The 23683-nt window shown below is 39.7% G+C and overlaps 1 protein-coding gene across 1 annotated transcript in view; it reads right to left on the minus strand.

Moving 5' to 3' along the window:
- The window catches only part of LOC119482170 (putative uncharacterized protein DDB_G0286901), a 30671-nt gene extending 7737 nt beyond the window's left edge, over positions 1-22934 (minus strand). Inside the window, exons 1-12 of the mRNA XM_037759592.1 lie at positions 22891-22934; positions 22647-22795; positions 22501-22550; positions 20254-20427; positions 12720-13211; positions 11048-11734; positions 8014-8072; positions 7018-7190; positions 6922-6956; positions 6566-6627; positions 6322-6470; positions 6176-6225 (exon numbers count right to left, since the gene is read on the minus strand). Coding sequence (XP_037615520.1) covers positions 6176-6225; positions 6322-6470; positions 6566-6627; positions 6922-6956; positions 7018-7190; positions 8014-8072; positions 11048-11734; positions 12720-13211; positions 20254-20427; positions 22501-22550; positions 22647-22795; positions 22891-22934 — 2124 coding nt within the window. The remainder of the gene's footprint in view (positions 1-6175; positions 6226-6321; positions 6471-6565; positions 6628-6921; positions 6957-7017; positions 7191-8013; positions 8073-11047; positions 11735-12719; positions 13212-20253; positions 20428-22500; positions 22551-22646; positions 22796-22890) is intronic.
- Positions 22935-23683: the final 749 nt, after the last annotated feature.

Below are 23683 nucleotides of genomic sequence, written 5' to 3' on the forward strand. Positions count from 1 at the left end.
ATGTAGCAAATAAAATAGGAGATTCAAGAGTTCTGATGTACATTTCAAATTCATCTGAGTAAACAGAGAAGAGAGGTTTCAGTTTCTGCATTACCGCTGCAAGTGAATATGGACATGTTGAGTAAAAGACATTTGGGAATATCAATATTTTGCTCAGAAATATTATAAAATTGCAAAGAAAAACAATATACGACTAAAATTACAATATACCAAAAACTCACTTATTATGCACCAAAAAATGAACTTCCATGGCCTCCGCCATTTCTGACAACGTCAACAAACACGTCACAACTCGTGAACTTGGAGCTTTCAGAAACTTTACACTTACGAGGTCGTTCAAATGGACTCTTCTCGTGAACACGGCAGACACGACCCCATTTGAAGGCACCAATAGACGGGTTTCTTGTATACAAACATTGCTGGGTGCGTACGCATTCAGGGGGCAAAACCGCTTATGCAGCCGTTGTAATCAACGTAGATTCCGCATTGTTTGTACATTCTTGTTGACTATACTAGACCCCTGCAGTGTCCGACCACCAGATACCATTATCACATAACGTATTATTCTGAGATTTGTTTATTATTATCTCGTGTTATAGAATGGGTAACGTTAGATCAGACATAAGTGTGATTTGACTTGGGGGACCAGGGTCTGTTTGGTTGACACTCTGGTTGGAGTTCAAGTCAAGGCATGAGTCCCTCTTGATTTTTTCGTTAGCGATTCCTCAACAGGTATAACGTTAATATAAAAACTGGACACTTGGATTTTGGTCTTGTTATGAGTACAACCACTCACACAGCAACTCTTTGTATGTCGGGCAGGTGAACATTAACATTAGACCCCTGACGGCTTTCTATTTAATAGTGTTGCTGGTTGCTAACTAACGTTAGTGGTTAGCTGTCAGGTCGGAAACGTAATGCCAAAAGTAAATGCAGTATTGCTGATATGTCCGATTCAAATTCAAAGGAAGGTTAGCTAATGTTAGCTTCCACGGCTGCTTGTTGTTGTGTCCGCGGGAGAGGAGGAGCGGCTGCCCCGGTAAACTACCAGACGTCTTCCCTTCAAAATGTATCATTACGGCATAGCCTACCGGAGTGAGCTTTTCCCCGCCGTAACTGCGTAACGTTACAGCAATTAAGAGCCGTAACAAATTCTTGCATCACTTTTAATTTTAAGGCATAGTCGCTAAATATAACTAAATATTTCCGTATTGTGTGGGTCGATCACCTTGTTGTTGATCAGTTCATTTTTATCGATCTGTGGAGCATGACAGCTCTCCATGACCGCCTGCTTCTTGTGTGACTAGAATGCTTTTGCCCATCAGGCCTGGCCCGTAATCTCCCTCTGTTTCTTAGCGACGGCATGTGATCCCTGTGATGTTCAGAGTATCAGTGAGTGTTTCGCAGTCAAACTACACCACCTGTTGGGTGTGCATATATACAACGAGTTAGTGAGATGGAGTGTACGGTGCCTGCGGAGAGCGGTCAATAAAGCAATGCCTCTGTTCAGTACGTCGTTGTCGGCCTGGTGCATAACCACACTACAGAAACATTACAATGGCGACGAGGAGTAAAGGAAAGACACACGAAAAGGCAACACGGTCACCGCTGTTTTCCCGAGGAGAAAAGAGGGAGAAACACTGACAAGCGGACAAGCAGGAACAAGCTAAGTGGGCTAAGCTAACATTAACAAACGTGGCTATCGGCGCATCGCGGCAAGCGTGGCAGTAAACGTGGCTTCTCTCCCACTTTTCGATACCAAAACTAACCCTGGCTCTGTCGGACCTCGCTGGAATAAATGGCTGCAAAGGTTTGGAAATTACACCACTGCATTGAATATCAGCGGAGATACTAGGCTTAAAGCACTATTGTTGCACTTAGCAGGAGAACGCTTGCATGATATTTACGACACATTAGCAGCAGCAGATGACAAATATGCAGACGCTAAGCAGAAGCTATCTGGATACTTTTCTCCCAAGAAAAATGTGCAGTGTCAAGTGTACATCTTCAGGAAGGCCTTGCAGGAACCAGGAGAAAATTTGGAAAGTTATCACACCAGGCTAAGGATGTTAGCCAAGAACTGTGAGTTTGCAGATACTGGAGCAGAGATTAAAACACAAATAATACAAAGCTGTGCATCATTCAGGCTGCGCAGAAAAGCACTGAGGGAACCCGAGCTAACCTTAGATGAGCTTCTCGACCATGGACGTACACTTGAACTGTCTGAAATGCGAGCGTCTGGCATAATAAAGGGCACAGCTGCTACAGTCAACATGCTGGATCAAAAGATATGGAGAAAAACCCAAATAACAGCAGATGATCAGAAAAACGACGTCCAGACAACCGCTGCAGGAACTGTGGAGGTAAATAGTGAGTGTCCTGCTTAAAATAAACAATGCAGAGCCTGTTGTAAACTATATCACTTTGCAAGACAATGTCGCTAAAAATCCAGAGACATTAAAGGGACTATTTGTAACTTTCAGAAATGCTTGTTAACAGCAACACCTGTGGCCGTTAAGTCAACGAAAGTCAGCGTCAGGTTCGTGCTTGCTCGCTCTAAATAGACATGAACAAGCATCGCTCAAAACAGTTGGTTTTTCCTGCCGTAGCCTCCGCGGCTGAAGCAGGAAGAGAAACGTTATCGTCTCCCGACTGCGCCCGCAGGAAGACACCGGCACCCGGTCAGAGACGACAACGTTTCTCGCTGCGGAAGCAAGTTTTGAGAAACTGACACCATGTCCACAACTAAGACCCACCAAGACCAAAATCTACCCCTTCCACTCCAATGTTCCTTTGCCTGTTAGTGGTGCTTTCAAATGCAGTGTGGTAAAGGGACAGAAAAGGACAATGTGCACTTTCTTTGTGATTAAAAGTGACAGATTCAATGTTCTCAGCTACAAGACATCCAAAGCACTGGGACTGATTAAGGTGGTCACAGCAGTATCATCCACACCACAGTATCGCACAGTAGCAGACGAGCTAGTGGAAAGTAATCTCGAGCTGTTCCAAGGCATTGGAAAGCTGAAAAACGTTCAGGTAAAGCTTCACATAAATCCTGACGTCAAACCTACATGCCAACCACATCGACGTGTGCCATTCCACATCCGCCAGAAGGTCGAGGATGAGCTTCGGAAGCTGGAGGTAGATAATATCATTGAAGATGTCACAGGCCCGACACCATGGGTCTCACCTATTGTCACACCTCCCAAGCCTTAAGACCCTGACAAAGTAAGAATCTGCGTCAACATGCGCCAAGCTAACACGGCCATTGAAAGGGAATGCCACATAACTCCCACCATGGATGATTTAATACACAAGTTAAATGGAGCAACGGTGTTCTCCAAACTGGATCTGAGAGCTGGATACCACCAGCTGGAGCTTCACCCAGGCAGCAGATACATCACGACATTTACCTCTCACCTCGGACTGAGGCGTTATAAGAGACTGAGTTTTGGCATATCTTCCGCCGCTGAGGTATTTCAAAACGCCATATGCCAAACACTGCAAGGTCTCTCTGGTGTGAAGAACCTCAGTGTCGCGGGGTTCTATGTCAAAACTCTGTGCAACATGAAAAACACTGGCATAGTCGGAAAACGTTGTATTAATCCCTTTTTATTATGCTGGCCTCCCAAAGTGCAATCATTGCTTACTATTTACAAAAAGTGAAAAATAGAAAATAAGCTATGTACAAAACATCAAATAGTACTGAAAATCGAGTTCCTCAATAACTCCATGATTTCTTTCAGAATAGGCAAAAACAATCCAAAAATACAATCTATATTTTACCTTCCTGAGTGTGACCTTCTCTGTCAACACTTCAAGATCAGACTCACCTCAGCTGGCCAAGATGACCCCCTTTTAAACCAATAGCCCCTCCTCTGGGCGTATTCCTTACACAGAAAAATAACAATTAACATTATTTTTCATCATAGAAGATATTTATAGTCCCTTTAACCTAGGCATATTTTACATATAAATGATATACCTCTGTCTAAACATTCCCCCCCAACCAAAACAAGTTAATTTGCAACATAATCACAATTCCAAATAATAAACATATTTAAACTGATCACATGATCTCAAAAACGCGCGAGGGCACCCTTTATAACGGGGGGATTTGTTACGGCCCTGTTTGCTCGTCAATCCCATGAATGGGACATGGCAGGATGGACACGCAGCGTTTCAGCAACTGGTGAGTGAGAATAATGTTTGTCTCTCAGACTGAACATGACAACAACCTCCGAGCACTGTTCCAGAGACTCAAAGAGAGCGGTTTCATACTCAATCGTGAAAAATGTGAGTTTAACAAGTCCAGGCTCGAGTTCTTTGGTTTCATCTTTTCTGCACAGGGTGTCTCGGCTGATCCTAAGAAAGTTGCTGCAGTTCAGCACGCTGCGGATCCACAAAGTCCTGGTGAAATCAAGAGTCTGCTGGGCATGGCCAACTACTGCTCCAGATTTATCAAAGACTTCTCCTCCATCTCAGAACCGCTGCGCAAGCTCACCAGACAAGACACAGGCTGGGAATGGGGACCAGAACAACAACAGTTGTGAAAACTGATAATGGTCCCCCATTCAACGGTGATCAGTTCTCTCAGTTTGCAGACTATCTAGGATTCCATCACCGCCGGATCACATTATTACATATTTAGGCTTGCCTTTAAGATAACAGGAGGGGTTTCTTTGTCAACCTAAAAAAGAAGAGCTTTGCAAATAATGGTTAAATGGCAAGATTCTAAGAAGGTTTATGGTAAACATTATTCTTGCTGTAGTATTGTTAAGTCTATTAAAATGCTTCTTTTTTAAGTGAGAGCCATTACGAAAAATTAGTTGACAGCCATGATGATGGTTTTGACGCTTTTACTTTGAGTTTGAGGTGATTTAAGAAGAATGTATCTCTCAGGCTGTCTGGCATGTTTGAATAGATAAAAGAATCTCATAGGCAAAGTAAACACACCACTCCCAGTTCTCTCTTTCTGAACATACCTGATTCACTAACACAACAAAGGCTGAGACCGGCTGACTGGAAGACGCTATTGTTATATTTAATGATAGGACGGCACAGTAGATTTTGATTAACAGTGGTGTTTTAATTAAACATTAACATGAATTAACCTTAAATATGCCCTGATACACTTTGTATTTACCACAAAAAATTGCAAAACATAACATGAGACAATTTAAATTCTTCAAAGATTGTGTATTCTGGTCATTGTAAAGTTTCTGATAGAAATTGTACAAACTAAAAGAAATCTCACAGAATACAGTTATGCATGATTACATACTTACACTTTGTATAAATCAAAAAATTAACAGCTCTGACATATATACCATGTATATCATGATGATAAAAATCGAGGCATTGGTACACGGTTGGGGTGTGCAGCCCACTATGAGCTACATGTGTTCCTTCATTAAGACACTTGTTCCCTTTACAATATGCTCTGGGATATTGCTATGCCATGTTATGCCATGCTGTGGTATCAAGTGAAACCTAAACATGAATTTTACATGCATATGGAAACTAAAAAATATTGAGATCATTTTAATTTCAAAGTAAAACATAGACACAACACAGCATTTTGATTAATCCTTCCTTGTGCAATTTACAAAGATCTACTTTTATTTTGAAGAAGACTAACTTCCCAAAAAGTCTACTGTGAAATCTCGCATTTACTAGGTGATTTTACGGTTTTACTCTTCAGTGTGGCTGGTTTTATTTGTTACTTATACTTGATTACTTGTTTGGCGTGACTAAACAAGACAGGATTAGTAACTGTCACTAAGTTAAATGTTGCTAGAACACATTATTTTCTGACATCCCAGGGCTTAATGTTATATTGTTGGTTTATTATTCTAGTGATGATTCAATGGACCAGTTGGCTGTGTCATTCGGTCTGCCCCAGGATCCTGGACATTCCCTCACAGAAATGTGTTCAGTTCGACAGACATACCTAATCCACTGTAATTAATGTGTCCATTCAATGCAAAGTTATATTTAATAGTAAGCTGTGAAGCTGTGAAACGAAGATGTACAAGACATTTACTATAAGAATCTTGTATTTTTACTGACAACAAAATAATTTTATTACCAGTGATTGCAGTCTCAATGGCAATTCAAATGGTAATCAGCACTGATGCTATTGCTGGCTTGACAGTAGCCATGACAACAGTACCAGGCAGGATGCGGTGACGAGGCTGATCTTGTGGCTTACTCCACTTGAAGCTGTAAATGAGGAGAAAAAGGAAACAAAACATTAGTTCAACAAGCAGTTGTGTAACCTTTGAAATTTTTGATCAAGTAGCACTCAGTATTGCTTACATATGCCATTCACGCTGATGGAGCTGATTTCAACGTCAAAGCCGGTGATGTTTGAAGCTGCCTGGATCAAAGTGTTCGCAATCTGAGTGTTATTAGGAACAGATGTGCTCACAAAGCTAGCTATAATGGTGGTGATGATTGATCCATTCCTGCAGAAGGAGAAACAAAAATTATTGTTTCAAATACCAGATTCAGGCCAATATTCTTAAGTTGTAAGCTAACACAATGAATCTTAACAAATTACCTGAATGCCACCACGTTCAGGGCGGAGAAGGATGAGAATTCCCTTCTGAAAGGAGGTTCAAGCTGCAGAAACAGGAAAACATTTTTTTTAAACACTTTTTACTTTTACTTTTGCCTTGGAACACTGAACTGTGCGTATACGAGTACAGTGAGCTGGAGGTGTAGTTATATTTGTCTTGATATATTCACCTTGATATCTCTGTCATTAATTCCTACTGGAAATTTGAATAAGTGACCTTATATATGTACAGTAGTATGTAGACTGTCTAGTAAGTGTTGAATTCTTTGAGTGGGTGCTTGAGCATGAAATAATTCAGTAGGTGTACCAGCAGATTTTATTCTAAGGGTGAAACTTACCTGTCTCTCTATCATTGAAGCTCGATTTGTAAAAGCTGTAGATGATGGATCCAGCAAGTCAATTGTAAATGTGTCTCGAACAGATCTGAAAGTCACAGGCACAGCTGTTGTAGGTGCTGCAGTTGTAGTTGAAGCAGTCGTGGTTACGGTTGTTGTAGGTGCTGCAGTTGTAGTTGAAGCAGTCGTAGTTACGGTTGTTGTAGGTGCTGCAGTTGTAGTTGAAGCAGTCGTGGTTACGATTGTTGGAGGTGCTGTAGTTGTAGGTGGAGCTGTTGTAAAAACATAAATTTAAAGAATATGTAAATACGCAATGGTGCCCAAACCAAAAGGATTTCTTGTTTGATGTCAAACTGACATTGGTGCCAGTTTCACACACCTATAAGAGCCATCATAAAAGGCTAAGAAAAACTGGGCTCTGCAGACCTTTTAGCATCTTATCTACTTCTGAATTGGCTAATATAATTATATATTTTTTACAGTTAAGAACAAATAATAAAATAACAAGATTTCTGATTCAGTACAAGTTAGCTTAGAAAATAGCTCATCCTGCCCCACACAGCACTGTTTAATGGATGGATTGAACTGCACAACACTGAAAACTGTTAAAGCTGTCTTTATGAATCTTGTCTTTATTTCTTGTATAGCAACATCAATTTGTTGCTGACTTATTTAAAAACACAGCATGAGCAGCACGAAACGTTATTTCAAATATTTTAGATACTGATTAGAGTTTAATATTGTGTTGTGTTTACTTACTGCTTACTGTGACTGAGTTGGGATCTATGGTCACGTTGAAGATACTGTTGGTAGTATTCACAGCGTCTACTAAGGTTTGAGTAATGTTATTAGCCGATGGGATTGCTGCACCCGGATTGAACTCAATCGCCACTGCTGCTTCAGTTCCAGTTGTTCTTATGATTGATCTAGTTGAGTTACTGTATCATAAAAACAAATGGTGATATGAAATTATTCTGCTGCATGGAGTCGTGTGGTTTACACATGACACTATCAACATTAGAAGACATTAGAAGATTAGACCCAAATCCTGCATGTAATGTAAAATCAGAGAAACACTCAAGAAAATGTTTTTACCTGAAACCAGTCACTCTGCATCTGGAAAAACCTGGATTAGGTCTGTATATCTCATTACACTGCAAAAAGGAAGCAACATTGAAAGATCTTGAGAAGCTGTCAATGACAATTTTCTTAACATTAAATTACACAGATAGTCAATGAAATTAAAAAAAAAATACTGAAATTAATTTTCATCTTAACAGATTTGTCTTTTAACAAAAGCATTCTGTCCAATCCTTCATTCACAACACTGACACAGTCAAAGAGGAAGGTACAATTTGAAAATGCACTCACCGGAACTTCAATTTCTCTTGCAAGTGCTATGAATTCACTGCTGCTGCTGTTACCGAGGGCAAGTGTAAAAGGTTCGCTCAAGATCAATATGACATCAATAGTTTGAGGTGGAGCTGTTGTTGGTGGTGTTGTTGGTGTTGTTGTTGCTGTTGTTGTTGTTGCTGTTGTTGATGTTGTTGGTGTTGGTGTTGTTGATGTTGTTGGTGTTGTTGATGTTATTGGTGGTGTTGTTGTTGTTGTTGTTGTTGTTGTTGCTGTTGTTGCTGTTGATGTTGTTGGTGTTGGTGTTGTTGATGTTATTGGTGGTGTTGTTGCTGTTGATGTTGTTGTTGTTGGTGTTGGTGTTGTTGATGTTATTGGTGTTGTTGTTGTTGTTGATGTTGTTGGTGTTGTTGTTGGTGTTGCTGTTGGTGTTGGTGTTGCTGTTGTTGATGCTATTGATGTTGGTGTTGTTGTTGTTGATGTTATTGGTGTTGGTGTTGGTGTTGCTGTTGTTGATGTTATTGGTGTTGTTGGTGTTGGTGTTGTTGGTGTTGTTAATGTTATTGGTATTGATGTTGTTGTTGTTGCTGTTGATGTTGTTGGTGTTGGTGTTGTTGATGTTATTGGTGGTGTTGTTGCTGTTGATGTTGTTGTTGTTGTTGGTGTTGTTGATGTTATTGGTGTTGATGTTGTTGGTGTTGTTGTTGGTGTTGCTGTTGGTGTTGGTGTTGGTGTTGCTGTTGTTGATGTTATTGTTGTTGTTGCTGTTGGTGTTGGTGTTGGTGTTGTTGATGTTATTGGTGTTGGTGTTGTTGTTGCTGTTGTTGTTGTTGTTGGTGTTGCTGTTATTGATGTTATTGGTGTTGTTGGTGTTGCTGTTGTTGTTGGTGTTGCTGTTGGTGTTGTTGGTGTTGTTGATGTTGTTGGTGGTGTTGGTGTTGTTGATGTTATTGTTGTTGTTGTTGATGATGTTATTGGTGTTGGTGTTGTTGTTGGTGTTGCTGTTGTTGTTGGTGTTGGTGTTGTTGTTGCTGTTGGTGTTGTTGGTGTTGGTATTGTTGTTGTTGCTGTTGGTGTTGCTGTTGTTGTTGTTGTTGGTGGTGGTGTTGGTGTTGTTGATGTTGTTGCTGTTGGTGTTGTTGTTGGTGTTGTTGTTGACGGTGTTGTTATTGCTGTTGTTGTTGTTGTTGGTAGTGGTGGCTGTGTTGCTGTTGTTGTTGGTGGTGTTGCTGTTGATGCTGTTGTTGTTGGTGCTGTTGTTGATGATGGTGTTGTTGTTGTTGATGATGATGGTGGTGGTGTTGTTGTTGTTGGTGTTGTTGTTGTTGGTGGTGCTGTTGATGTTGATGGTGTTGTTGCTGTTGTTGATGGTGTTGTCGTTGTTGTTGATGATGGTGTTGTTGATGGTGTTGTTGCTGTTGTTGATGGTGTTGTTGGCGTTGTTGTTGTTGATGGTGTTGTTGTTGGTGTTGTTGTTGACGGTGGTGTTATTGGTGTTGTTGTCGATGGTGCTGTTGTCGCTGTTGTTGTCGCTGTTGTTGTTGGAGTTGTTGTTGGAGTTGTTGTTGGTGGTGTTGTTGGAGTTGTTGGAGTTGTTGTTGTTGTTGTTGTTGTTGTTGTTGTTGTTGTTGTTGTTGTTGTTGGTGGTGCTGTTGTTGCTGTTGTTGTTGATGGTGGTGTTGTTGGTGTTGTTATTGGTGTTGTTGTTGATGGTGTTGTTATTGGTGTTGTTGTTGGTGCTGTTGTTGATGGTGTTGTTGGTGCTGTTGTTGATGGTGTTGTTGTTGGTGTTGTCGTTGTTGTTGATGATGGTGTTGTTGTTGGTGCTGTTGTTGATGGTGTTGTTGTTGGTGCTGTTGTTGATGGTGTTGTTGTTGCTGTTGTTGATGGTGTTGTCGTTGTTGATGATGATGGTGTTGTTGGTGTCGTTGTTGTTGGTGCTATAGTTGTTGTTGATGGTGTTGTTGTCGTTGTTGTTGTTGATGGTGTTGTTGTTGGTGTTGTTGTTGACGGTGGTGTTATTGGTGTTGTTGTTGGTGCTGTTGTTGTCGATGATGTTGTTGTTGTCGCTGTTGTTGTTGGAGTTGTTGTTGGAGTTGTTGTTGTTGTTGTTGGAGGTGGTGCTGTTGATGTTGTAGGTGGTGTTGTTGCTGTTGTTGTTGATGGTGGTGTTGTTGTTGTTGGTGTTGTTGTTGTTGTTGCTGTTGATGGTGTTGTTATTGGTGTTGTTGTTGGTGCTGTTGTTGATGGTGTTGCTGTTGTTGATGGTGTTGTTGGTGCTGTTGTTGATGGTGTTGTCGTTGTTGATGATGATGGTGTTGTTGGTGTCGTTGTTGTTGGTGCTATAGTTGTTGTTGATGGTGTTGTTGTTGTTGATGGTGTTGTTGTTGGTGTTGTTGTTGACGGTGGTGTTATTGGTGTTGTTGTTGGTGCTGTTGTTGTCGATGGTGTTGTTGTTGTCGCTGTTGTTGTTGGAGTTGTTGTTGGAGTTGTTGTTGGTGGTGTTGTTGACGTTGGTGTTGTTGTTGTTGCTGTTGTTGTTGTTGTTGTTGTTGTTGTTGTTGTTGGAGGTGGTGCTGTTGATGTTGTAGGTGGTGTTGTTGTTGCTGTTGTTGTTGATGGTGGTGTTGTTGGTGCTGTTGATGTTGTAGGTGTTGTTGTTGCTGTTGTTGTTGGTGCTGTTGTTGGTGGTGCTGTTGTTGTTGATGGTGTTGTTGTTGTTGTTGTTGTTGTTGTTGGTGGTGGTGGTGGTGTTGTTGTTGATGATGGTGTTGTTGTTGTTGTTGGTGCTGTTGTTGTTGGTGTTGTTGATGTTGTTGTTGTTGTTGGTGGTGGTGGTGTAGCTGTTGTTGTTGCTGTTGCTGCTGTTGTTTGTGTTGTTGATGGTGTTGTTGTTGTTGTTGTTGTTGGTGGTGCTGTTGTTGTTGTTGTTGCTGTTGTTGTTGATGGTGGTGTTGGAGGTGGTGCTGTTGATGTTGTAGGTGGTGTTGTTGTTGCTGTTGTTGTTGATGGTGGTGTTGTTGGTGTTGTTGTTGGTGCTGTTGATGTTGTAGGTGTTGTTGTTGCTGTTGTTGTTGTTGGTGTTGTTGTTGGTGCTGTTGTTGTTGATGGTGTTGTTGTTGTTGTTGTTGGTGTTGGTGGTGGTGGTGGTGTTGTTGTTGATGTTGTTGTTGCTGGTGTTGTTGATGATGGTGTTGTTGTTGTTGTTGGTGGTGGTGCTGTTGTTGTTGATGTTGTTGTTGTTGTTGGTGGTGGTGTAGCTGTTGTTGTTGCTGTTGCTGCTGTTGTTTGTGTTGTTGATGGTGTTGTTGTTGTTGTTGTTGGTGGTGCTGTTGTTGTTGTTGCTGTTGTTGTTGATGGTGGTGTTGTTGTTGTTGTTGCTGTTGTTGTTGGTGGTGGTGGTGCTGTTGTTGTCGATGGTGTTGTTGTTGACGTTGGTGGTGTTGTTGTTGATGATGGTGTTGTTGTTGTTGTTGGTGGTGGTGATGTTGATATTGTTGTTATTGGTATTGTTGTTGATGGTGTTGTTATTGGTGTTGTTGTTGTTGGTGCTGTTGTTGATGGTGTTGTTAATGGTGTTGTTGTTGCTGTTGTTGATGGTGTTGTCGTTGTTGTTGATGATGGTGTTGTTGTTGGTGCTGTTGTTGTTGATGGTGTTGTTGTTGGTGCTGTTGATGGTGTTGTTGCTGTTGTTGTTGGCGTTGTTGGCGTTGTTGTTGTTGATGGTGTTGTTGTTGGTGTTGTTGTTGACGGTGGTGTTATTGGTGTTGTTGTTGTCGATGGTGCTGTTGTCGCTGTTGTTGGAGTTGTTGTTGGAGTTGTTGTTGGTGGTGTTGTTGGAGTTGTTGTTGTTGTTGTTGTTGGTGTTGTTGTTGTTGGTGGTGCTGTTGTTGCTGTTGTTGTTGATGGTGGTGTTGTTGGTGTTGTTGTTGGTGTTGTTGTTGTTGTTGCTGTTGTTGTTGGTGCTGTTGTTGTCGATGGTGTTGTTGTTGTTGTTGTTGTTGTTGGTGGTGATGTTGATGTTGTTATTGGTGTTGTTGTTGATGGTGTTGTTATTGGTGTTGTTGTTGGTGCTGTTGTTGATGGTGTTGTTGGTGCTGTTGTTGATGGTGTTGTTGTTGCTGTTGTTGATGGTGTTGTCGTTGTTGTTGATGATGGTGTTGTTGTTGTTGGTGCTGTTGTTGGTGCTGTTGTTGATGGTGTTGCTGTTGTTGATGGTGTTGTTGGTGCTGTTGTTGATGGTGTTGTCGTTGTTGATGATGATGGTGTTGTTGGTGTCGTTGTTGTTGGTGCTGTAGTTGTTGTTGATGGTGTTGTTGTCGTTGTTGGTGTTGTTGGTGTTGTTGTTGGTGGTGTTGTTGTTGGTGTTGTTGTTGACGGTGGTGTTATTGGTGTTGTTGGTGCTGTTGTTGTCGATGGTGTTGTTGTTGTCGCTGTTGTTGGAGTTGTTGTTGGAGTTGTTGTTGGTGGTGTTGTTGACGTTGGTGTTGTTGTTGTTGCTGTTGTTGTTGTTGTTGGAGGTGGTGCTGTTGATGTTGTAGGTGGTGTTGTTGTTGCTGTTGTTGTTGATGGTGGTGGTGTTGTTGTTGTTGTTGTTGGTGCTGTTGATGTTGTAGGTGTTGTTGTTGCTGTTGTTGTTGATGGTGGTGTTGTTGGTGCTGTTGTTGTTGATGGTGTTGTTGTTGTTGTTGTTGACGTTGTTGTTGTTGCTGGTGTTGTTGTTGTTGATGATGGTGGTGTTGTTGTTGTTGTTGTTGTTGGTGCTGTTGTTGTTGGTGTTGTTGATGTTGTTGTTGTTGTTGGTGGTGGTGGTGGTGGTGTAGCTGTTGTTGTTGCTGCTGCTGTTGTTTGTGTTGTTGATGGTGTTGTTGTTGTTGTTGGTGGTGCTGTTGCAGTTGTTGTTGTTGTTGGTGTTGTTGTTGTTGTTGACATTGGTGTTGTTGTTGATGGTGTTGTTATTGGTGTTGTTGTTGTTGTTGCTGTTGTTGATGGTGTTGTTGTTGCTGATGGTGTTGTTGTTGTTGGTGGTGTTGTTGATGGTGTTGTTGTTGTTGTTGTTGGTGGTGTTGTTGACATTGTTGTCATTGGTGTTAATGTTGTTGTTGATGGTGTTGTTGTTGTTGATGATGGTGGTGTTGTTGATAGTGTTGTTGTTGGTGCTGTTGTTAATGGCGCTGTTGTTGTTGATTGCGTTGCTGTTGATGGAGTTGTTGAAGGTGTTGTTGTTGTTGGTGTTGTTGTTGTTGTGGATGTTGTTGTTGTTGCTGCTGGTGTTGTTGTTGTTGTTGATGATGGTGTTGTTGTTTGTGTTTGTGCAGCAGCAAGTATTGCTGCAGCTAAAAAGTACCAAAAGAAAGCATTACTAAAACACAAGTTACCTTTTGCCGTTATTGACTAATCGTTATCTAAAGATGATACTTGACTTGGATGTGTCTTTATAAAAAATACAGGATGAGGTGTAGAAAAGAATTTCACCTCAGCTTCATGTTGTGTTTTGCCCTACACCTTTTCCATTATTTTCTATCAAGAACCTTCAAAGCCAATTGGTTTAACATCACTCAGCTTACCTATTATAATCAGGAAAATTGATATGATCCGTCCGACACCCATCCTGGTTTTCTTTTGATTCTAGAAATTCAAACAATACAGACACTTACTCACACAAACAGCATGTCAAAACCTTTTGCACTACAGTTACTAATGACTAGAATTATTACTTTTTAAGTAGTACACAGTATCCAATCTGCAAATAACAGTATTCGCTATAGCAGTATGTTTAGTCTTGATATCGCAAGGGGCACAAAACATTCAAAAGGAGACGGTTTGATATATAATACAATATGTGTACACCTCATAGTAATCCATGTCCTGAACCACATAGCTTTTATACTTTAAAACAAGTGTGATAAAATGAAACTTTCACTTCTGTAAAAGTCATCTATGTTTCAATATATTGTACAACATTTTCATTTTTTTGGCGTTCTGACAAAATACAAAAACTGTTCAACCATCAACCACATGCATCACATTTTACTTTAATTTTTTCATATTAATTTTTTTAACTGAATTTGATACTAGGATGTTAGTGTGCTTGTATCTAAAACAGTGCATTTTAACAAAACTGCGTAAAGAAAGGGTACATGTGCCATGTAAGTACAGATGGGGAAAAAAATTATACAGCACTTTTAATGTGGATAAAAATATAATATCAGTTAAAGAGAACCCTACAACAGCATTTCACAACACAATAAAAAATGTTAATGACTTCATGTGACAATCGCTTATTGTCACTTTAAATATGTTATAATGACATATCATTTGTAATGAAATAGAAATGCATGAACTTTTCCTAAAAGTAAGAAATATATGATAATAAGATGTATTGATACAATGAATAAATCAACTCAAAAAAATTCCAGACACATGCATGCTCTATGTCTTTCTCTCTCACACAGCACCATGTTTACATGTACAAAAGCCTATAAAATAAGATGAAAAGTTATAAATTCCCCCTTTCTATCTGCTTTTAATGTTTTAAAGTATTTCAGTTTCTTTTAATTCAGTCCCGTTTACAATCACATCTGTGATATTGCAAACCATTCACCAGATGTGACCGTCCACATCTATTAAGGCCTTTATATTGGAGTGGAATAAATGCTGATGACGTGATTCATAGATGATACATTTTTCAGATATGTTTCACCTTAGCGATGAACAGGCAGGCTTTCCGGTGTCAATTTGTCAGTTTCTTGGCTCAGTATCATGGCATAATCCCTCCTTTTGTCCTGTGAAACCGGTTGCTGTTCCTCCAGTGTAACAGTACATTAGAACAAACAAATCAATATAGATTTCTAGTGACGTGGTAATGGTGTGGGAAGAAATGCAAAAAAACAAAAAAAAGAATAGCACATTCATACATATTGAACAAATATTGTTTTTGGTATTTGAAGTTATTGGAGGAAATATGTATAGAGATATACAATACAATACAATACAATACAACACAAGTACAATCAAATTTATATGGACACATAAAACGAAAAAACAACAACTGCAGCATTACATACAGGCTTTCTGCAGGGTTCACCATGTTAAATGTAAAACGTTTTTAAAGGAGACATATCATGATCATTTTCAGGTTCATTCTTTTTTATTTTGGGTTTATACTAGAACATTAAAAATTGTAATGTTAAAAAAACTTTATTTTTCTCATACTGTCTGTCTGAATATAACTCTATCCACCCTCTGTCTCAAACGCTTCGTTTTAGTGCCCCCAACAAAAGCTTGGTACTGAAACGCGTCAGAGTTTGCTTTTAGGTCTAACATGACTATGCCATGACAATAAAAGCATTTTAAAGGTTTAAAATGTGCGTGCCTTGGAGTTTTCTTGTGATTTTTGTGTCTACATGTATCTTTATCCAGAGAGCACCTCAAATAAACTCTAGTTGAGTCCAGGAAGTGCTCCTACCCAAACATTTTTTTAAGATCAGGTTTGTCTGGTTTATGTTTTTTATCAAGTGTCTTAAACAACTTAAATAATATGTTTCTGTAAAGCTTTACTTTTTTCTTTCAAAGTAAGCTTACATTGTCCAGCATTATAATTAATATGCAGTTTCCATCTATCCTTCTATTCTATTTTTACAGTTTATCATCAGGATGCTTAGCTTGTAGTTTCAGTGACGTCTTTAGCTGCGTAGTCTATCCCTGTGTTGTTTTTGCATTGAACCTCCTTAAGTCACCTGTCATTCAAACATTGTTGACGCATGACTTATGCATTCATTCATGGCAGATTAGTTTTGTCTCGTACTTCCAAAACTGCACAATACAAATTCTGCTCAACAGGAAAAAAAACAAACAAAGACAATGATGCAGCTAAAAACTTTTATTCAATGTGGATTTGATCCTCCATTACATAAAGGTCACTGTGAGTCAAGGTTATGTTGGTTTTCATAATTCAGACAGAAGGCAGTAATCATATGACTCATAGGCCTAAATATAACCACTGCACTGATGCAGCGAATTTGGAACATAACATATACATACATTACTTATTACATTCACATAACTTGTACTCAAGACACACTATACCTGATGCATTAGGTATATTGTGTTGGGAGTACAATCTGATAATAAGATGTACCCCAAAATGTTTTTTTTTAAATGATACTGTGGCCAATTGTGGAACATGCTTTGTGTTATATATTATAAAATCCGGATATTCAGCTCTGATATCTTCAGGAAACATAATATTGAAGTCACTGGTGGTTTTTGTTTTTCCACTTTACTTGGGAATTTTTGTGAATACAAAGGAACGTAGAAAAATATGAAAATATGAAAGAAACAAAATCAAAACGCCCGGTTATTAATTGAATGTATATGTAGCAAATAAAATAGGAGATTCAAGAGTTCTGATGTACATTTCAAATTCCTTTGATAAAACAGAGAAGAGAGGTTTCAGTTATCGCCGCAAGTGAACATGGACATGTTGAGTTAAAGACATTTGCACAAACATCCTATAGGATTCTGGACTCATTTGAAATAACTAATATACTGTATATATATATATACATTTTATTTTAAATTTTTGCGAGCAGTTCTATTCCACTGGGAAACAACATTTGGTATAGCATAGCTACAGTGTCGGCCAGGTGGAAACAGTAGGGCTTATACACGCTGTACAGCGCCAGAAACAGGTTGAGATAAAGAAAAAGGAAAAAATATTGAAAATCTGGAGAAAAACAGGATAAGTGTGACCCTGGGAGGAAATCGGGAGATGGCGATGACAAACGTGAGTCTCCCGGGAAAATCGCGAGGGTTGACAAGTATGTAAGTTGTGAGAACACTGCTGCTAAGCAAAAGCAATATTAACGTTACTGTTGGTGTCCAGAAGCCACAGAGCCTAACAATTTAGCAAGTGGGTAACATAATGAAGGAAATGCAAAGGCATAATGACAGGAAAAAGTATTCGTCAGTTGGGAAAATCAACATTTTCCTCAGACATATTATAAAATTGCGAAGAAAACAATATACGACTAAAATTACAATATACTCACTTATTATGCACCAAAAAATGAACTTCCATGGCCTCCGCCATTTCTGACAACGTCAACAAACACGTCACAACTCGTGAACTTGGAGCTTTCAGAAACTTTACACTTACGAGGTCGTTCATATGGACTCTTCTCGTGAACACGGCAGACACGACCCCATTTGAAGACACCAATAGACGGGTTTCTTGTATACAAACATTGCTGGGTGCGTGCGCATTCAGGGGGCAAAACCGCTTATGCAGCCGTTGTAATCAACGTAGATTTCGCATTGTTTGTACATTCTTGTTGACTATACTAGACCCATGCAGAGTCCAACCACCAGATACCATTATCACATGATGTATTATTCTGAGATTTGTTTATTATTATCTCATGTTATAGAATGGGTAATGTTAGATCAGACATAAGTGTGATTTGACTTGGGGGACCAGGGTCTGTTTGGTTGACACTCTGGTTGGAGTTCAAGTCAAGGAGTGAGTCCCTCTTGATTTTTTCGTATTGCTGATATGTCCGATTCAAATTCAAAGGAAGGTTAGCTAATGTTAGCTTCCACGGCTGCTTGTTGTTGTGTCCGCGGTGGAGGAGGAGCGGCTGCCCCGGTAAACTACCAGACGTCTTCCCTTCAAAATTTAACGTTACGGCATAGCCTACCGGAGTGAGCTTTCCCCCGCTGTAACTGCGTAATGTCACAGCAATTAAGAGCCGTAACAAAGTCTTGCATCACTTTTAAATTTTAAGGCATAGTCGCTAAATATAAATAGATATTTCCGTATTGTGTGGGTCGATCACCCTGTTGTTGATCAGTTCATTTTTATCGATCTGTGGAGCATGACAGCTCGCCATGACCACCCGCATCTTGTGTGATTAGAATGCTTTTGCCCATCAGGCCTGGATCCATAATCTCCCTCTGTTTTTTAGCGACGGCATGTGATCCCCTCGGAATATTAAACATTTTCAATCCATCTTTTCTGTGGTTGGTGCAGTTTACTTCACAACAACTCCTTGTCATCTCTGCTATGCAGCTTGGCTCTGCTAGATTTGCTGTGCTTTCTACCCCCTACCTGCGTGCGCATCTCTGTGATGACTTTGCACAGAAACCCATCTATTCTAAAACGCTGCTCTGTGATCACCATAGGGCTGTGATTATGTCGGGTGATTAATCGTTTGGCCTATAGAATGGAAAAATAAGAAGTCAACTAGAATGGCACTCGGAGTGCGAATACCTCCGCCAAGGTGCCTGACTTTAAAAACAGATCACAGATCACAGCTGGCGGTATCGTGAGGTGGTCGGCTTAATATCAACACGGTGTATTACTGTGTAATGTGTCGGCGGATGCATCTCTCATTCAGCAGCCTTGTTTTGTCTGTATAACGTTACACTACGTTGTCTGTCATCCCGACATCTACTGCTTTTTTCTTTCTCACCGCGGAAGGCCAGCAGCTCCCGCCGCACCTCTGAGTCTCGCCACACATCCACAGATGTATCTTTCTGTTCTCAGAAGGAGGAAGAAGGCAGGGTCATGCGTCATCAACGCATCATCAGTCACACTGCGCATGTGTTATACCCAGAGGTCTTAATGCTCAGGTTGATCTGAATTCTTAAAAAAATTCCTGAATCCGGATATACATCCGGATTGCCACCAAAATCTAATGGATTGTTCATTGTGCCACACCACACCTCTCCAAAACTTTTTATTCAAATCCATCTCAAACATTTGGAGTAATCCTGCTAACAGACAGACAGACAGACAGACAGATAGACAAACAAACGCCGGTGAAAACATAACATCCTTCAAGGCCTTAAAGGAGGTAATAAAAATGCCCATCACAAGCTCCCAGAGCCCATGGTGACTTCTTCAGATGCTTCTTTTATCCCAACAACAGTTCACAAAGTAACCAAATGGCCTTTACTATCTTATGAGACAAAGTAAAGAAAATGTTTTCAAATTTAAGGCCGGAACCAGGACATATTTGGCCTCTTTCCATGATAAATGACAAGATGATCAAAATTGATCAACTAATCAATTAATTGACTAATTGTTTCAGCTATAGAGGTGCTTGAGTGAGTAGCGTCTAGGGGCACCTATTGGCAGAAATGGAATATAATATCAATAAGTATGTTTTCTTTAGTGTATAATCATCATAAGAGTCAGAGTGTTTTCGTTACCTTAGAAGGAGGCGTTTATATCTACATAGGGAGCGGGTCCTCTCTTCACGTAGCCAGGCACCATGTATTCTCCAAATAACCTACGCTACTCCTACAACAGCTCTAGAGAGGGCCATTCGCGTTTTCACGTCAGCCACCGTAGTTCTTCTACACGCTTGGCACACTGCTAGATGTTACACACTTAAAAATATTTGTAATGTTTTAAGCTATTTATAGCAATTAATGGCATTTGAATATAAATATAGACTTAATTACTTATTTAATTATTCATTCCAGACCTTGGTCAAACAACATGTAGCTAACCTAGATTGGAGGTGACTACAGAAAGCAAGACTAATAATAGTAATAATAATAATAAATTGGACTTATATAGCACATTTCAAGAAACCCAAGGATGCTTTACAAAGCGGGCACACAAAATCATACTGATAAAGAGAACAGAGAAAAAAAAAAAAAAATATATATATATATATATATAACCAGGTAATTATAACGAATGATGTGTAGGAAGAGTTAGAGGTCATAGGCCTTGATGAACAGGTGGTGCTTGAGGTGTTTTTTGAAAGTGTCCAGGGATGAAGAATTTCTGATCTCGGGAAGGAGAGAGTTCCAAAGAGTGAGGGCTGCGACGCTGAAGGCTCTGTCACCGAAGGTTTATGGGTGATGATTGGAAGCCAGTGAAGATGGATGAGTGTAGGGGTGATGTGCTGCCAGGGCCTAGTGCGGGTGAGAACCCTGGCAGCTGAGTTTTGGACATACTGGAGCCTGTCCAGGGCTTTGCTGGATACCCCCGGACAGGACTCCATTGCAGTAGTCCAGACTGGAGGTGATGAAGGCATGGATAAAGGTCTCTGCCACAGAGTCTGAGAGCGATGGCCGGAGTCGGGAAATGTTTTTGAGGTGGTAGAAGGTGGTTTTTGTGACGGATTTGATGTGTGACTGAAATGAGAGGGTGGAGTCCAGGATGAAAGCCGATTAAAATGCCCCAATGATGATGATTTTTGACTGCAGAATTTCCCCAAATTGCTAAAACTCTCAAATTTCTGCTAGAGCCTTGCTTGGTCTGGTATTACCAATGGCTAATGGTGGCTAACACTAGTTAACGTTAGCTAACTTAGATAGATATTGCTGTATTACAGACATCATTGATCAACTTGTTGGCTTTATAACTCATACTTGTTACTACTATGTTGTGCTTCAGCATGATGTTACATAGACTAATTTTAGGTCGGTGCTGTAACATAGATCTTTGACATGACACCTTTGGCTGGGGTTTTGAATCTTTTGGGATATTGGTTCCTTTTTTGTCCTAGCAGTGGTTGAAAAATGAAAATGTGTTTTAGATTTTTTAAGGCTGTTTTATGGTTGGAAGAAACCGGTGCAGTTTAGTATATGAACTTTTTTTTGGGGAGGTGTAGTCGCTGTTCAAAAATAACAATCAAGATTGAAATGACTAAAGATTACAGAGTACACCATAATTCTAGCCCTTATCTTTGTTTGGTAGAAAGATTAGAGATGTTGACTTCTGTTATAAAGACAAAAAATGTGTGTCTTGCTAACTTACAGTATATACTAGTTTACAAGTATTTGTGTCCCAAATTCACAATTTAATTATTTTGGTCATGTTGTGAAAGTAATGTACACCTTTATATCTTCGTTATTGACCACTGCATCAGTTTCTGCTCCTATAAAGTCTATTTAGGCTTGCCTTTAAGATAACAAGAGGGGTTTCTTTGTCAACCTAAAAACAGAGAGCTTTGCAAATAATGGTTAAATGGCAAGTTTCTAAGAAGGTTTATGGTTAACATTATTCTTACTTTATTATCCTTAAGTCTATTAAAATGCTTCTTTTTTTGTGAGAGCCATTACGAAAAATTAATTTACAGTGGCAGATGATGGTTTTGATGCTGGTGGATACTTTGAGTTTGAGGTGATTGAAGAAGAATGTATCTCTCAGGCTGTCTGGCATGTTTGAATAGATAAAAGAATCTCGTAGGAAAAGTAAACACACCACTCCCAGTTCTCTCTTTCTGAACAAACCTGATTCACTAACACAACAAAGGCTGAGACCAGCTGATCGGAAGATGCTATTGTGATATTTAATGATAGGACGGCACAGTAGATTTTGATTAACACTGAATTAACCTTAAATATGCCCTGATACACTTTGTATTTACCACAAAAAATTGCAAAACATAACATGAGAGACAATTTAATTTCTTCAAAGATTGCGTATTCTGATCATTGTAAAGTTTTTGATAGAAATTGTACAAACTACAAGAAATCTCACAGAATACAGCTATGCATGATTACATACTTACACTTTGTATAAATCAAAAAATGAACAGTGCACTGCTCTGACATATATACCATGTAAATCATGATGATAAAAATCTATGCATTGGTACACGGTTGGGGTGTGCAGCCCACTATGAGCTACATGTGTTCCTTCATTAAGACACTTGTTCCCTTTACAATATGCTCTGGGATATTGCTATGCCATGTTATGCCATGCTGTGGTATCAAGTGAAACCCAAACATGAATTTTACATGCATATGGAGACTAAAAAATATTGAGATCAATTTAAATTCAAAATAAAACATAGACACAACCCAGCATTTTGATTAATCCTTCCTTGTACAAATTACAAAGATCTACTTTTATTTTGAAGAAGACTAACTTCCCAAAAAGTCCACTGTGAAATCTCGCATTTACTAAGTGATTTTACGGTTTTACTCTTCAGTGTGGCTGGTTTTATTTGTTACTTGTGTTCAGTTCGATAGACATACCTAATTCACTGTAATTAATGTGTCCATTCAATGCAAAGTTATATTTAATAGTAAGCTGTGAAGATGTGAAACGAAGATGTACAAGACATTTACTATAAGAATCTTGTATTTTTACTGACAACAAAATAATTTTATTACCAGTGATTGCAGTCTCAATGACAATTCAAATGGTAATCAGCACTGATGCTATTGCTGGCTTGACAGTAGCCATGACAACAGTACCAGGCAGGATGCGGTGACGAGGCTGATCTTGTGGCTTACTCCACTTGAAGCTGTAAATGAGGAGAAAAAGGAAACAAAACATTAGTTCAACAAGCAGTTGTGTAACCTTTGAAATTTTTGATCAAGTAGCACTCAGTATTGCTTACATATGCCATTCACGCTGATGGAGCTGATTTCAATGTCAAAGCCGGTGATGTTTGAAGCTGCCTGGATCAAAGTGTTCGCAATCTGAGTGTTATCAGGAACAGATGTGTTTACAAAGCTAAGTAAAGCGTTGGTGATGATTGATCCATTACTGCAGAAGGAGAAACAAAAATTATTGTTTCAAATATCAGATTCAGGCCACTATTCTTAAGTTGTAGGATAACACAGTGAATCTCAACAAATTACCTGAATGACCCCACGTTCAATGCGCGGAAGGACGAGAAGGCCATGCTGAGAGGAGGTTCAAGCTAGAGAAACAGGAAAAAAAAATGTTTTTAAAAAACTTTTTACTTTTACTTTTGCCTTAGAACACTGAACTGTGCGTATACGAGTACAGTGAGCTGAAGGTGTAGTTATATTTGTCTTGATATATTCACCTTGATATCTCTGTCATTAATTCCTACTGGAAATTTGAATAAGTGACCTTATGTATGTACAGTAGTATGTAGACTGTCTAGTAAGTGTTAAATTCTTTGAGTGGGTGCTTGAGCTCTCCCATGAAATAATTCAGTAGGTGTACCATCAGATTTTATTCTAAGGGTGAAATTTACCTGTCTCTTTATCGTTGAAGCTCGATTTATAAAAGCTGTAGATGATGGATCCAGCAAGGCAGTTGTAAATGTGTCTTGAACAGATCTGAAAGTCACAGGCACAGCTGTTGTAGGTGCTGCAGTTGTAGTTGAAGCAGTCGTGGTTACGGTTGTTGTAGGTGCTGCAGTTGTAGTTGAAGCAGTCGTAGTTACGGTTGTTGTAGGTGCTGCAGTTGTAGTTGAAGCAGTCGTGGTTACGGTTGTTGTAGGTGCTGCAGTTGTAGTTGAAGCAGTCGTAGTTACGGTTGTTGTAGGTGCTGCAGTTGTAGTTGAAGCAGTCGTGGTTACGGTTGTTGTAGGTGCTGCAGACGTAGTTGAGGCAGTTGTGGTTACGGTTGTTGGAGGTGCTGTTGTTGATGGTGTTGTTATTGGTGTTGTTGTTGGTGCTG

This window comes from Sebastes umbrosus, chromosome 22 (genome assembly GCF_015220745.1).
Source record: "Sebastes umbrosus isolate fSebUmb1 chromosome 22, fSebUmb1.pri, whole genome shotgun sequence".
NCBI lineage: Eukaryota > Metazoa > Chordata > Actinopteri > Perciformes > Sebastidae > Sebastes > Sebastes umbrosus.